This window comes from Lolium perenne, chromosome 3 (assembly GCF_019359855.2).
Source record: "Lolium perenne isolate Kyuss_39 chromosome 3, Kyuss_2.0, whole genome shotgun sequence".
NCBI lineage: Eukaryota > Viridiplantae > Streptophyta > Magnoliopsida > Poales > Poaceae > Lolium > Lolium perenne.
The window spans coordinates 25,886,463-25,903,317 of record NC_067246.2 but is presented as its reverse complement, the minus strand read 5'-3'; the positions used below and the strand labels follow the sequence as shown (position 1 = coordinate 25,903,317).

Here is a 16,855-nt window from a genome sequence, read left to right as displayed (position 1 = left end):
GGCATTGACAAGTTAATCCCTTGTCAGCGGCACTCTCCACGTGTTGGCTGACGAGCGTGCCACCACGACACTTTTGCCATTTGCACTAAGAGGTGGTCCTTTTTGCCATTTCACTTGGATAGGTGATACTTTTTAACAAAATTTCGCCTAACTCCACCTTCCTCCCAAGCCGCAGCTCCCACCACCAGAGCAGGGGCCTTGAGGTCGACGAAGCAAAGGGCGTACCAAATCCAGCCGATGGGATCCAACACCTACTCCCAAACTCCACAAAGGGTAAACCTAGACAAATACTAAACATACTGTACTATTTTCGGCGCCCTTCCTTTGATATTCCGACTAGCATCACCGGCGAGAACGGCTCCGGTCCAGCCCGGCGGCGCGGAGGAGAGAACTAGGCGAGAGTTGTTTCGGGAGGGTGTCCTTGTTTCTCGGCTCGCAACAACGCCCCAGATACTCTGCCTCGTCGCATGAAGGTGGCTGATCTGCCCCGTCCGCTTTCAGCAACCTGGAAGGCCGCAGCCGGAGTCCAGATGCTCCGAACTGTGAACGAACTCTCAAAGGAGCCGCCAGGTCCGGCCGCACTGCCGCGACGCGAAGGCCATCGTTGGTTTGTCTGGCCACTGCTCCCGTTGTTTGGTTTTGTCCTGTAACACTAACAGTGTTACACTATCAATCGATCCAATGTTCTTATCTGGACTTTCTTAGCTGCCTAGCTAATACTGATTTGAGCTAGCTCAATTTCTACTTCTCAATCGAATGATCGAGTCACACTATCAGCCTTGAACTTCGCTTTTTAGCTGATTCTTTATCAGTCAACAATGCTTTATGAATGTCTCAAGTACTTACTCCCTTCAGGCACGCACGTAGTTTAAGATGAAGTTTAACCATTAATTTGATCAATAAAATATAAATTATTTGTCTACAAAATTATACCATTCGTTTTGCATTGAAAAAGGTTTATAATGATATAATTTTTTCAACATATAGTTTATATTTAATTGACCAAAATAATGGTTAAAGTAATTTTTTGGGTTGCATGATCGCCTGTTAAACCAAGACGGATGTAGTAGTAGCAAGGGAAGTACGCGAAGAAAAGAGTCCAGTGTAGATGCGTGAGAGCAAAAACGTAACTAAATACAATATGAGAGGTGTAAAAAGAAAAGAAAAGAAAAGTCTACTACGAAAAACATTTCCATCGAGAAGTACAACCGTGCGGCACGGTCAGTACACTTACGTTGTAGAAAAAAAATGATAAAACAATATACGGGCCGGCTTCCTATTCATGGCGCTTGCGTGTTTGAACCTGTAATTACTTAGCGCGCGGTGGCAGCCGGAGCCGATGCCTGAACGGAGGATCCGGCGGCAGCCTCGGTGTCGGCGGACATCATCTTGACGCCGCCCCTGCCCTTACCCTTGGGACGATGATCAATACTATTGTAAGCACATGTAATGAATGCAGCGATTCGAAGCAATGGAAAAAACAATGATTAAACAACTGAATCATATAACAAAGACTTTTCATGAATAGTACTTTCAAAACAAGCATCAATAAGTCTTGCATAAGAGTTAACTCATAAAGCAGTAAATTCATAATAAAGGCATTGAAGCAACACAAAGGAAGATTAAGTTTCAGCGGTTGCTTTCAACTTGTAACATGTATATCTCATGGATAGTTGTCAACATAAAGTAATGATGAATGCAAATATGCAAGTATGTAGGAATTGATGCACAGTTAACACAAGTGTTTGCTTCTAAGACAGAAAGAAGTTGGTAAACTGACTCAACATAAAAGTAAAAGAAAGGCCCTTCGCAGAGGGAAGCATGGATTGCTATATTTGTGCTAGAGCTTTTATTTTGAAAACATAGAGAGAGCATAAAAGTAAAGTTTTGAGAGGTGTTTGTTGTTGTCAATGAATGGTAGTGGGCACTCTAACCCCCTTGCCAGACAGACTTTCGAAGAGCGGCTCCCATAAAACATTTATTTTTTGGTGGCACTCCTTCCAACCTTTGCTTTCACAAACCATGGCTAACCGAATCCTCGGGTGCCTGCCAACAATCTCATACCATGAAGGAGTGCCTTTTTATTTTAGTTTTATTTAGATGACACTCCTCCCCACCTTTGCTTTCTCAAGCCATGGCTAACCGAATCCTCGGGTGCCGTCCAACAATCACATACCATGGAGGATGCTTGCTCCAATTCCAGATGACCAGAATACTGCACTGGTGGCAAGCAATGCTGGCACTGCTTAGACAGTGTTAGATATCTATATTTCATATTTTGTAGTAATTATGAACTTCCTGAAAAAATGGATTGTACTCTGCTGGAATATTCGTGGACTAAATGCAAAATCCAAGCAACTTGCTCTTATGAATGCTATAAAACTTAGTGGCTATGATGTTATCTGTCTACAAGAAACAAAAAAAGGAGCATTTTGACTTGAAATTTATCAAATCCTGTTGTCCTTCTTGTTTTGATGAATTTGTCTATGTTCCTTCTATTGGGGCTTCTGGGGGATTAATTGTCATATGGAAAAGTGCCATATTTACTGGGATTGTTATGCATTGCGAACCTTATACACTTTCGGTGTATTTTACCTCCACACAATCCTCTCGGTCTTGGACTCTAGTTAATATCTATGGACCTTGTAATGGAGAGCACAGAGACAATTTTGTTCAGTGGCTTTATGATCTCAATATTCCTACTGGGGAAGATTGGCTCATTGTTGGGGACTTTAATTTTATTCGTTCACCAAGTAATAGAAATAAACCTGGAGGGAATGTCAATGATATACTCACCTTTAATGATATTATTCATGTCCAGAATCTCACTGAGCTCCCACTCAAAGGGAGGAAATACACTTGGAGCAACATGCAAGATGACCCTCTTCTTGAGCAATTAGACTGGTTCTTCACCTCACCACATTGGACTTCCCAATATCCTGCTACAACTGTTATGATCCAGGGTAAACCAACATCTGATCATACTCCATGCACAATCTCTATTGAGACCAAGATTCCTGGTAGCAAACTCTTTAGATTTGAATCATTTTGGACAGCTCACCCTGGTTTCCAACAGATAGTTGCTGATAGCTGGAATAAACCTGTTTATAAAAAGAATAGTGCAGCTACTCTTAATGCCAAATTCAAAAGGCTCAGATATGATCTCAAGCATTGGAGCAAATCTATATCCAAGCTCTCTATTTGTATAGAAAACTGCAATCAAGCCATAGCAGAATTAGATAAAATAGAGGAAGTTAGATCTCTTTCTGTGCCAGAAATGAATTTTAGGAAGATTTTAAAAATACATCTGGCTAGATTACTATCCTATCAGCATGACTACTGGAAGAAAAGATGCACTATTCGATGGACTAAGTTTGGCGATGAAAACTCTAAATTTTTCCAGGCAATTGCTACTGAGAGACACAGGAGGAATTATGTGGCTTCCCTATTACTGCCTAATGGAGATATTGTCACTGAACATAAGGACAAAGAAGAAATTTTATTTCAAACTTATAAAGCAAGACTTGGTACCTGCTCTTCACCACAAATGGAATTTGATCTGCCATCCTTGATTACACCTATTCCTGGTCTAGAAGAATTATCTGCTCCTTTCACTACCCAAGAAATAGATGATGTTATAAAATTTATGCCAGTAGATAAAGCACCAGGACCTGATGGTTTTAATGGACTATTCCTGAAGAAGTGTTGGCCTATCATCAAAGAAGACATATATGCTTTATGCTTCAGTTTTTATGAAGGGAAACTGGACCTTGAGAGTGTTAACATGGGTTATATTACACTTATCCCAAAAGTGTCAAATCCAGAGGGAGTCAATGATTACAGGCCAATCACTTTGCTGAATTGTGTTCTAAAACTGCTGGCAAATAGACTGCAGAAAATAGTCCTTAGAATTGTCCACAATAATCAATATGGTTTCCTGAAAGGGAGAACTATCCAGGACTGCCTTGCTTGGGCTTTTGAGTTTATCTATCAATGTGAAAAATCTAATCAAGAAATTCTTCTAATCAAACTAGACTTTGCCAAGGCTTTTGACACTATAGATCACAGTGCCATGATAAAGATTATGAAACAAATGGGTTTTGATGAGAAATGGATAACCTAGATACAAGCTATATTTGGTACTGGTAAATCTGCTGTACTACTCAATGGAGTACCTGGGAGACAATTCTTTTGCAAATGTGGTGTCAGACAAGGAGATCCTTTGTCTCCTCTCCTTTTTGTGCTTGCAGCAGATCTTTTGCAGTCTGCTATTAATAGATATTTCAGAGATGGTATTCTTCAGGCTCCCTTCTCCAATGCTTACCAAATGGACTTCCCTGTGGTCCAATATGCTGATGACACACTTATAATCATGAAAGCATGCACTACTCAAGTTATGATTATGAAAGATATTCTGCAAAAATATGCAGCCTCCACTGGGCTATACATTAATTTCCGTAAGTCTTCTCTCATACCAATCAATCTTTCCACACAACAGGCAAATTTATTTGCTGGCCTTCTTGGATGCAATATAGCCTCAATGCCTTTCACATATTTGGGTCTACCTCTAGGCACAACTAAACCAACTGTCCAAGATCTGATGCCCCTGGTGGATAGAATTGAGAGAAGAGTCTCTGCAACTTTCCTAATGATGAATTATAGTGGAAGAGTCACAGTGGTAAACTCCCTTTTGACCTCTATTGCAAACTTTACCATGTGTTCCATTCAAATTAATCCAAAAATACTAGACCATGTGGAGAAAATAAGAAGACACTGCCTTTGGAATAAGAAAACAGATGATGGTGTGAAATGTAACTCACTAGCTGCCTGGGACATGGTTTGTAAACCAAAGGATAAAGGAGGACTTGGTATTCTAAATCTCAAAATACAGAATGAAGGGTTACTCCTCAAATACCTACACAAATTCTATAACAAAATGGATATCCCCTGGGTTCACTTACTTTGGAATACTTATTATACTGGGAAAGTACCTCATAATATGGCTCCATGTGGATCACATTGGTGGTGCACTGTCTTTAATCTCTCACCCACTTTTAGAGGAATATCTATGAGTAATATTAATGATGGAAGAAGTACTCTTTTTTGGAAAGATAAATGGCTACAAGACATAAATTCAGAAGAATTTCCGAGAGCCTACTCCTTCACCAAGAATGAAGATGTTTCAGTCAGAGACTTCCTAGCTTCTACACAGTTATCACAAAACTTTTATTTGCCTCTGACACCACAAGCACTTGATGAAGTTCGAACCTTGCAAGCCTCATCCTCTTACATTGATTTCACAAATGATACACATGACTCTTGGACATATGAATGGGGTGCTGTGGAATATTCCTCCAAGGCTTACTATAAATTTTGCTTCAGGGAGTGCACTGCCCATATTGCTTTCTCTTGGCTATGGAAATCCAAATGTACTCCCAAGCTTAAATTTTTCTGGTGGCTTGTGCTGGTAGATAGACTGAATACCAGAAATATGCTGAGAAGAAGAAACTACACCTTGAATTCCTCATTTGACTGCCTGATGTGCCACTACCCACCTGAAGAAACAATTGAGCACATGCTATTTTACTGTGACTTCAGTAAAGCCTGTTGGAGTAAGCTGCAGATGACTTGGACGCAAAATAAGGATAGGCTGGAGATTATAGAGCAAGGACGTACACATTGGCATAGACCCTTATACATGGAAATGGTGATTGTTGCCTCTTGGAGCATATGGAAAGAGAGAAACAGGAAACTTTTTGAGGGCATTAATCCAGATATTGACTCCTGGGCTAGACGCTTTAAGCAAGACTTTGCTTTGCTGGAACATAGAACAAAAACAGATTTACATACTTTTATTCGAAGCCTGATAGCTACCCTCTAGATATAGACCCCTTCTTACACCCTCCTGTACCCCCTGTATTCCCTTCTGAACTTCCCTGTGTAACAGATGTAACTACTGGGTCCTTTGACCCCTGTGTTAATATTTTAAAACAGTAGGAGCCTTTCCTACTGTTAAAGGTTTCAAAATTTTTTTTATGAAGGTTAATTAATTTGGGACTGGGAATCCCATTGCCAGCTCTTTTTGCAAAATTATTGGATAAGCGGATGAAGCCACTAGTTCATTGGTGAAAGTTGCCCAACAAGATTGAAAGATAAACACCACATACTTCCTCATGAGATATAAAACATTGACACAAATCAGAGATGATAAATTTTGAAGTGTTTAAAGATAGCACTCAAGCAATTTACTTTGGAATGGCAGAGAAATACCATGTAGTAGGTAGGTATGGTGGACACAAATGGCATAGTTATTGGCTCAAGGATTTGGATGCACGAGAAGTATTCCCTCTCAATACAAGGCTTAGGCTAGCAAGGTTCTTTGAAGCAAACACAAGTATGAACCGGTACAGCAAAACTCACATAAGAATATATTGCAAGCATTATAAGACTCTACACTGTCTTCCTTGTTGTTCAAACCCTTACTAGAAAATATCTAGACCTTAGAGAGACCAATCATGCAAACCAAATTTTAGCAAGCTCTATGTATTTCTTCACTAATAGGTGCAAAGTATATGATGCAAGAGCTTAACCATGATCCTTATGAGCACAACAATTGCCAAGTATCAAATTATTCAAGACATTCTACCAATTACCACATGTAGCATTTCCCATTTCCAACCATATAACAGTTAACGAAGCAGTTTCAACCTTCGCCATGAACATTATGAGTAAAGCTAAGGACATATTTGTCCATATGCAACAGCGGAGCGTGTCTCTCTCCCATACAATGAATGCTAGGATCCAACTTTATTCAAACAAAACAAAAACAAAAACAAACAGATGCTCCAAGTAAAGCACATAAGATGTGACCGAATAAAAATATAGTTTCAAGGGAGGAACCTGATAATGTTGTCGATGAAGAAGGGGATGCCTTGGGCATCCCCAAGCTTAGATGCTTGAGTCTTCTTGAAATATGCAGGGATGAACCACAGGGGCATACCCCAAGCTTAGATCTTTCACTCTCCTTAATCATATTGTATCATCCTCCTCTCTTGATCCTTGAAAACTTCCTCCACACCAAACTCAAAACAACTCATTAGAGGGTTAGTGCATAATCAAAAATTCACATGTTCAGAGGTGAAATAATCATTCTTAACACTTCTGGACATTGCACAAAGCTACTGAAAGTTAATGGAATAAATAAATCCATCAAACATAGCAAAACAGGCAATGCGAAATAAAAGGCAGAATCTGTCAAAACAGAACAGTCCGTAAAGATGAATTTTTTAGGTGCACCAGACTTGCTCAAATGAAAATGCTCAAATTTAATGAAAGTTGCGTACATATCTGAGGATTACTCACGTAAATTGGCAGATTTTTCTGAGTTACCTACAGAGACTACTGCTCAAATTCGTGACAGCAAGAAATTTGTTTATGCGCAGTAATCCAAATCTAGTGTGAACCTTACTATCAAAGACTTTACTTGGCACAACAATGCAGTAAAATAAAGATAAGGAGAGGTTGCTACAGTAGTAAAAAAACTTCCAAGACTCAAATATAAAACAAAAGTGCAGAAGTAAAATCATGGGTTGTCTCCCATAAGCGCTTTTCTTTAACGCCTTTCAGCTAGGCGCAGAAAGTGTGTATCAAGTATTATCAAGAGATGAAGTATCAACATCATAATTTGTTCTAATGATAGAATCAAAAGGTAACTTCATTCTCTTTCTAGGGAAGTGTTCCATACCTTTCTTGAGAGGAAACTGATATTTAATAATACCTTCCTTCATATCAATAATAGCACGAACAGTTCGAAGAAAAGGTCTTCCCAATATAATGGGACAAGATGCATTGCATTCAATATCCAACACAAAAAAATCAACGGGGACAAGGTTATTGTTAACCGTAATGCGAACATTATCAATCCTCCCCAAAGGTTTCTTTGTAGAATTATCAGCAAGATTAACATCCAAATAACAATTTTTCAATGGTGGCAAGTCAAGCATATTATAGATTTTCCTAGGCATAACGGAAATACTCACACCAAGATCACATAAGGCATTACAATCAAAATCATTGACCTTCATCTTAATGATGGGATCCCAACCATCCTTTAACTTCCTAGGAATAGAAGCTTCACGGTTTAATTTCTCTTCTCTAGCTTTTATGAGAGCATTTGTAATATGTTTTGTAAAGGCCAAATTTATAACACTAGCATTAGGACTTTTAGCAAGTTTTTGTAAGAACTTTATAACTTCAGAGATGTGACAATCATCAAAATATAAACCATTATAATCTAAAGCAATGGGATCAATGTCCCCAACATTAGAAAAAATTTCAGCAGTTTTATCACAAGCAATTTCAGCAGTTTTAGCAGGTTCAGGCAGTTTTGCAGGCTTTGCATTAGAAGTGGAAACATTGCCAACACTAATTATTTTAACATTTATAGTAGGAGGTGTAGCAACATGTGAAGCATTAGCATTACTAGTGGTGGTAATAGTCCAAACTTTAGCTACATTGTTATCTTTAGCATTTTCTTCTTTATCCCACCTAGCACGCAATTCGGCCATCAATCTTATATTCTCATTAATTCTAACTTGGATGGCGTTTGCTGTAGCAAATGACTTAATATCTTTATTTTCATTAGGCATAACTTTCGATTTCAAAATATCAACATCAGCAGTAAGACTATCGACTTTAGAAGCAAGTATATCAATTTTCCCAAGCTTTTCTTCAACAGATTTGTTAAAAGCAGTTTGTGTACTAATAAATTCTTTAAGCATGGCTTAAAGTCCATGGGGTGTATTCCTATTATTGTTGTAAGAATTCCCATAAGAATTACCATAACCGTTACCATTATTATAAGGATATGGCCTATAGTTGTTACTAGAATTATTCCGATAAGCATTGTTGTTGAAATTATTATTTTTAATGAAGTTCACATCAACATGTTCTTATTGAGCAACCAATGAAGCTAACGGAACATTATTAGGATCAACATTAGTCCTACCATTCACAAGCATAGACATAATAGCATCAATCTTATCACTCAAGGAAGAGGTTTCTTCAACAGAATTTACCTTCTTACCTTGTGGAGCTCTTTCCGTGTGCCATTCAGAGTAATTAATCGTCATATTATCCAGAAGCTTTGTTGCGGCGCCTAGAGTGATGGACATAAAAGTACCTCCATCAGCTGAATCCAATAGGTTTCGTGAAGAAAAATTCAATCCTGCATAAAAGGTTTGGATGATCATCCAAGTTGTCAGTCCATGGGTAGGGCAATTTTTAACCAAAGATTTCATTCTTTCTCATGCTTGGGCAACATGCTCATTATCCAATTGTTTAAAATTCATTATGCTACTTCTCAAAGATATAATTTTAGCAGGAGGATAATATCTACCAATGAAAGCATCCTTACATTTAGTCCATGAATCAATACTATTCTTAGGCAAAGATAGCAACCAATCTTTAGCTCTTCCTCTTAATGAGAAAGGAAACAATTTTAATTTTATAATTTCACCATCTACATCCTTATACTTTTGCATTTCACATAATTCAACAAAATTATTAAGATGGGCACCAGCATCATCAGAACTAACACCAGAAAATTGCTCTCTCATAACAAGATTCAGTAAAGCAGGTTTAATTTCAAAGAATTCTGCTGTAGTAGCAGGTGGAGCAATAGGTGTGCATAAGAAATCATTATTATTTGTGTTTGTAAAGTCACACAACTTAGTATTTTCAGGGGTACCCATTTTAGCAATAGTAAATAAAGCAAACTAGATAAAGTAAATGCAAGTAACTATTTTTTTTGTGTTTTTAATATGAGGAAAACAAACAAGACAGTAAATAAAGTAAAGCTAGTAACTAATTTTTTTGTATTTTGATATAATGCAGCAAACAAAGTAGTAAATAAAATAAAGTAAAGCAAGACAAAAACAAAGTAAAGAGATTGGAAGTGGAAGACTCCCCTTGCAGCGTGTCTTGATCTCCCCGGCAACGGCGCCAGAAAAAGCTTTGCTGCTTGTGACGGTAAAGCACACGTCCGTTGGGAACCCCAAGAGGAAGGTGTGATGCGTATAGCGGCAAGTTTTCCCTCAGTAAGAAACCAAGGTTATCGAAGCCAAGAAGCACGTTGAAGGTTGATGGCAGCGGAGTGTAGTGCGGCGCCAACGTGGAACCTGCACAACACAACCAAAGTACTTTGCCCCAACTTAATAGTGAGGTTTTCAATCTCGCCGGCTTGCTGTAACAAAGGATTAGATGTATAATGTGGATGATGATGTTTGCAGAAAACAGTAGAACGAGTATTGCAGTAGATTGTATTCGATGTAAAAGAATGGACCGGGGTCCACAGTTCACTAGTGGTGTCTCTCCCATAAGAAATAGCATGTTGGGTGAACAAATTACAGTTGGGCAATTGACAAATAAAGATGGCATGACAATGCACATACATGTTATGATGAGTAGTGTGAGATTCAATTGGGCATTACGACAAAGTACATAGACCGCTATCCAGCATGCATCTATGCCTAAAAAGTCCACGTTCAGGTTATCATCCGAACCCCTTCCAGTATTAAGTTGCAAACAACAGACAATTGCATTAAGTATGGTGCGTAATATAATCAACAAATACATCCTTAGACATAGCATTGATGTTTTATCCCTAGTGGCAACAGCACATCCACAACCTTAGAACTTTCTGTCACTGTCCCAGATTTAATGGAGGCATGAACCCACTATCGAGCATAAATACTCCCTCTTGGAGTTACAAGTAACAACTTCGCCAGAGCCTCTAGTAATAACGGAGAGCATGCAAGATCATAAACAACACATAGATGATATATTGATAATCAACATAACATAGATTTCAATATTCATCGGATCCCAACAAACGCAACATGTAGCATTACAAATAGATGATCTTGATCATGTTAGGCAGCTCACAAGATCCGACAATGATAGCACAATGAGGAGAAGACAACCATCTAGCTATTGCTATGGACCCATAGTCCAGGGGTGAACTACTCACACATCACTCCGGAGGCGACCATGGCGATGAAGAGTCCTCCGGGAGATGATTCCCCTCTCCGGCAGGGTGCTGGAGGCGATCTCCTGAATCCCCCGAGATGGGATTGGCGGCGGCGGCGTCTCTGGAAGGTTTTCCGTATCGTGGCTCTCGGTAATGGAGTTATTATCGACGAAGGCTTATGTAGGCGGAAGGGTAGGTCAGGGGGCGCCACGAGGGCCCCACACAACAGGGTGGCGCAGCTCCAGGCCTGGCCGCGCGGCCCTGGCATGTCGCCGCCTCGTCGCCCCACTTCGTTTCCCTTTCGGACTTCTGGAAGCTTCGTGGAAAAATAAGATCCTGGGCGTTGATTTCGTCCAATTCCGAGAATATTTCCTTACTAGGATTTCTGAAACCAAAAACAGCAGAAAACAACAACTGGCTCTTGGGCATCTCGTTAATAGGTTAGTGCCGGAAAATGCATAAATATGACATAAAGTATGTATAAAACATATATGTATCATCAATAAAGTAGCATGAAACATAAAAAATTATAGTTACGTTTGAGACGTATCAGACGGCCCTGGGCGAGGATCTCCTTGCAGACGAGGGGCGCGCTGATCTCCATGATGGAGATGGAGAATGGTCGCGCGGCGATGACCTTGATGAGCTTGGCCTCGGAGTCGGCGCCGGGGGAGCGGAGGTACATCTGGCCGTCCTTCTCCATGGAGTAGTTGATGGTGCCGAGGTTCTTGTTGGTGACGGAGAGCAGCGACAACAGCTTGGCGACGTTGGTCTTCATCTCGGCGAGCTGGATGGGGTCGAAGTACTTGGTGAGCACATGGTGGAGGAGGACCGTCCGCAGCTTGTCGGCCGGGATGGAGAGGAGTGGCTTCACGGCCCTCTCGGGCACCACCAGCACCGACGCCGTCTTCATCCGGCTCACGTCCTCGCTCACCTTTGTCTCCCTCAGGAGCCTCAGGAAGGTCGCGTACTGCGGCTTCCCGGCGAGCATCTGCACGACGTCGATGGCCGCTAGAGACGCCGGCGTGGCAGCGGCGAGAAGGAGGAGCGGGAGAAGAATCCTTAAGGCCATCGTTGCTAATGGAGGATGTAAGAGAGTGGATGAGTGGGGCGACTTATGTGTCGATGGTCGAGATGTATGGCTGGTTATATAGGTTGGGCGCGCTGCTAATTTTGGAGAAGAGATCTTGTGCCACCTTCATAAATTCGAGCACGCTCAATAGCCCCGTGTTGCAATCAGAGATGATGCAAACATCGGAGCGATTTTCTGACAACTGAAATCTTCAAGCAACAAAGAAACCAAAACCAGCTATCTTTGTTCTCACTCTCCACCAATGCATATGCAATAGGAAGGAGCTGATTGTTTGCATCTGCTGCGATTGCCAACAGGAGTGTGCCCTTGTACTTTCCAATGAGGAAGGTACCATCTATTGACAACACTGGACTATAGTGTTGGAATGCCTGTATAGCCTGGGGGAATGCCCAGAATAAATGGTCAAGTATTTCTTCATTTTGCTACCTTGGGTGTTGACCTTGTCTCCTGAATACTGGAGTCCCCGGGTTACTTGATGATATCTGATGGAGCAGTCTGGGGGCTAGGCCATATGCTTGCTCATATGTGCCATACAGCCTCTGGAAAATGTCCTCCTTAGCACGCCTTGCCTTTCCGGAGCTGACATAGAAGCCAATCTAATCTTCTGCAGTCTCTTAATATTGATTTCTTTTTCCACCGCCCAATTGCATGATATGTGAAAAATATTTTGCGGTGACGTTGCGTTGCTTATCCAGAGCCCCAACCCGCTCGCAACTATGTGGTTCTAGTTTTGAGATATGCCTCTTTCGAGGATCACTCTCCCCCTGCATCCCTCATTCAATTAGACACATATCACTTTTAGCTGACTTTGATCAGACTGCTTCACTCCGTGCTCCTGAGATATGCCCAATGTATACCTCTTTATTGCCTGGTCAGCAGAGTCCTTGTCAGGAAAACTTTGCCTAACTAGCAGAATATCCTCTCCGAGGCCCAGAACAGAGCGAAATTCATTGCATATGGTCATGATCTGTAGGAAGTCAGGGTCCATTGGACCTGGAATTTCCCTCTGGGAAGGACCAACACGTTCTTCGTCCGATGAGGATTCAGACGAAGATGAACGAGGTTCATCATCCAACACCTCAGTTAATCCCTCCACGTGTTCGCTGATGTCGATGACCACGGACCAATATCCAGGGTTAGCATTATGGTGGCTAGGCATCTGCTCCGATGGGCCGATGCTAGGAGCAGCGGTGATGGCAACCTGCTCTGACGGGCCGATGCTAGGGCCTGCAGTGATGGACAGCTGCTCCTCTGCAGCGCTCCTACTGCTTCCGGCATCATCACTAGCTGAAATAAACTTCACATACACCATCGGCCATCCATACATAGCAGCACCAGGTGTGCTTGCAAACCTCATGTATGTACGCCAACTTGTATCATTTTTAACCTCCCGCAAACCCCAACGGGGAGGTCCTGTCCTATAATTTCCTTTTACGCAAATAAGAGCCTCAACCTTCATCCTCCTGCCACGCATCCCCTTACCAAATGGGACTCGGATGCTTATTCTTACATCTGCAAATGCTCTATTGACCATATCTATCACTGCAACTTCCATCGAGTCGCAGTTCGAGAAATCCACCCCACCAAATTCGTCACGTACGACGTCCCCATAGAACACGTACTACCAAATTTTCCATCGTACCTACCGCACAATCAGATTTTTAAAATAATATTAGTAACATCCTACCTTAAATAATACTGTAAAAATATTATGACACCATTTATACTTCAATTCATAGACAGGTGTTCTTCGAAAAATAATTTACGCCTCACGATATTTTCAAATAATATTAATCAGCAACAACATAAATGCTTAACTTCTATACCAACAATCATAGAGCAGTTGTATGCTCGAATCCACCTAAAATATAAATTCAAAAATATAGTTAAAAATTCATTACGATAATTCACGAAACATACAAGATCATGACTCTATAAAATCCACCTAACGTACGCAGTCACTTCTTCAATAAATTACTTAATTTGATCATATATTAAAATTTCACTCATACATATAATAATACGACACTAGAGCAGCTACATGCTAGAATTCACCTAAAATATAAATTCAAAAATATAGCTAAAAATTCATTACGATAATTCACGAAACATACGAGATCATGACTTAATAAAATACGCCTAACGTACGCAGTCACTTCTTCAATAAATTCATCCATTTGCTCATATGTTAAAATTTCGCTCATACATACAATAATACTAAACTAGATTACGACCTATTTCATTCCAAACTCTAATTAAGTCTTTTATAAAATCTCACTGTGCTGTACATGCTATGCTAATCCAGTATTGCATGTCTAATTAGTAAAGTAAGCTACAATGCACTAAACAACAAATGGTAACAAAAATTGTGCATGTACGAATAAAATCAAAGATCTCACATAACTCACCTTGAGTATTATTCATTCTACCAGGGGCGGATCCAGGCATGGTGCTACCGGTGCTCTAGCACCGGTCAAGCAGCTCATCTTCAACGAGCTTGGATCAAATTTGAAGGGTATAAATATGAAAATCCTAGGTAACTACCATCACTAAGTCAGTTTTAGCACCAGTCTTGGGCCGTTTCTGGCTCCGCCCTGCCTTCTACTGCTTCATGCACCTAATCACGGATTTAATCACTATCTATGCTAATTTTCTATCTGCTCATACGAGAGAAGCGAGAGAAGGAGAGTAGTTGCGCGTGAGTGAGAACAATGAGTTGGGAGGAGTGAGCAGTAGCTGCTTTTAAAGCATGCGGAGTCACAATGCTAAAGTACTTTCAGTTTTATTTCCTGTATCAATCGTTTCATATCTGCACCAAACACATGCTTGGGCGAGTTACACCCATACAACAATTAATCAATTCACGCGCCACAGCCAAAAGCATGGGAAATGATCACACACACGCAGCCAAAAACATGGGACTCATGCACACTTTCACGCGTAGGCATGGCGCGCTGTCGGCCAGCAGGAGGCGTGCGGCGGCACCCTGCCACGCTAGCATGCCATTGCGGGCAGAGGCGGCAGGGTCCACCACCAGACGACGCCATTGACGGAAGGCCGGGCAGGTAGACGTGCCGCCAGAGGTGACGGCGGCAGGGCGTGCGGCCACCCGCTGCGGCGGCACCCTTCACGTGTCGGCTGACGAGCACGCCACCACTGCACTTTTATCATTTGCACTGAGAGGCGGTCCTTTTTTCCATTTCACTCGGACAGGTGATCCTTTTTGACAAAATTTAGCCTAACTCCACCTTCCTCCCAAGCCGCAGCTCCCACCACCAGAGCAGGGCCTTGAGGTCGGCGAAGCAAAGGGCGTACCAAATCCAGCCGATGGGATCCAACCCCAACTCCCAAAATCCACAAAGGGTAAACCTAGACAAAGACTAAACCTACTACTACTTTCAGCGCCCTTCCTTTGATATTCCGGTCAGCATCGCCGGCGAGAACGGCTCCGGTCCGGCCCGGCGGCGCGGAGGAGAGAACTAGGCGAGAGTTGTTTCGGGAGGGTGTCCTTGTTTCTTGGCTCGCAACAACGCTCCAGATACTCTGCCCCGTCGCATGAAGGTTGCTGATCTGCCCCGTCCGCTTTCAGCAACCTGGAAGGCCGCAGCCGGAGTCCAAATGCTCCGCCCTGTGAACGAACTCTCAAAGGAGCCGCCAGGTCCAGCGCACTGCCGCGACGCGAAGACCATCGTGGTTTGTCTGGCCACTATCAATCGATCCAATGTTCTTATCTAGACTTTCTTAGCTGCCTAGCTAATAGTGATTTGAGCTAGCTCAATTTCTACTTCTCAATCGAATGATCGAGTCACACTATCCGCGTTGAACTTTGCTTTTTAGCTGATTCTTTATCAGTCAACCCTGCTTTATGAATGTCTCAAGTACTTACTCCCTTCATCTCAGTTTAAGAGGTACGCACGTAGTTTAAGATGAAGTTTAACCATTAATTTGATCAATAAAATATAGGGATATTTGTTCTCGTGCCCCTGGTTCGTTAGTTGTACTCAGTTTTCCCCAGCCTCTTAACTTTTCCTCAGTTTCCCCTCCCTCTAGTTTGAAACCCCTCGCAGACGCTCGGACGGGAGGGTTGCCGTCTGGTCAGAGGTCTTCCGTTACCGGTGACGGCTAGGGAGCCGCGGTGGTTTTGACTTGACCGTTGCTTTCGAAATGTGTTGACTGTTGACTGGAAGAGCTGACCCAAAGCTTCCCCCCCCCCCCCCCGCCCGAGACTGGAGGAGCTCACACACCGCCCGTCCACCGCCACACCGTCCTGCCCACCTACCTTATGGCGTCGTCCGCCGCCGAGCCGGCCCCGCCCCCACCACCACCCCCGGGAGGCGCAGAGGGCTCCGCCTCCACCAGATCTGGATCTACCCCTGTCATCTTTGTATTTCCGTCTGGTATGCCGCCTAATCCCGTCGGCCGTGGAGAAGATTGAGAATCGGAGGGATCTAACGCATGGATTCCATCTGGGTACGCATCGTCTGCCTATGTGAATTAACAGTAGGCAGTTTTTGAGCGCCAATCGTTGTTGCTCAACTAATTGCGTTGCTTTTCGAAAGGATGGATCCAGCGCTGGCTTTTCGGCTGGTGGTTAGGCTGGATTCTAGCTATACGCGTGATTCTAAACGCTGTAAGAATGGGTTTTACTTCTCTGCGGTGGTTGCAACCACCATCTCGTTGAGGGATTTCAAAGCTAACATCTACGATAAGTACACCTGGAGCTCTTTCGATGC

At 42.2% G+C, this 16,855-nt stretch overlaps 1 protein-coding gene across 1 annotated transcript; it reads right to left on the bottom strand.

The window, feature by feature from the left end:
* Nucleotides 1-342: 342 nt before the first annotated feature.
* On the bottom strand, nucleotides 343-12,101 carry LOC127341824 (fasciclin-like arabinogalactan protein 3). Its single transcript, XM_071827116.1, has 2 exons — nucleotides 11,567-12,101; nucleotides 343-644 (listed from the first exon to the last, which is right to left on the bottom strand). The coding sequence occupies exons 1-2, from the start codon at nucleotides 12,099-12,101 to the stop codon at nucleotides 343-345; spliced, it is 837 nt and encodes a 278-aa protein (XP_071683217.1).
* Nucleotides 12,102-16,855: the final 4,754 nt, after the last annotated feature.

What these genes read in the sequence shown, in the direction of transcription:
- LOC127341824 (XM_071827116.1), bottom strand. Translation starts at nt 12,101, where the DNA reads ATGGCCTTAAGGATTCTTCTCCCGCTCCTCCTTCTCGCCGCTGCCACG. An exon ending in CCGTCTGATACGTCTCAAAC is followed by an intron (nt 645 to 11,566) that starts GTAACTATAATT and finishes TTAGTGTTACAG; the next exon opens with GACAAAACCAAACAACGGGA.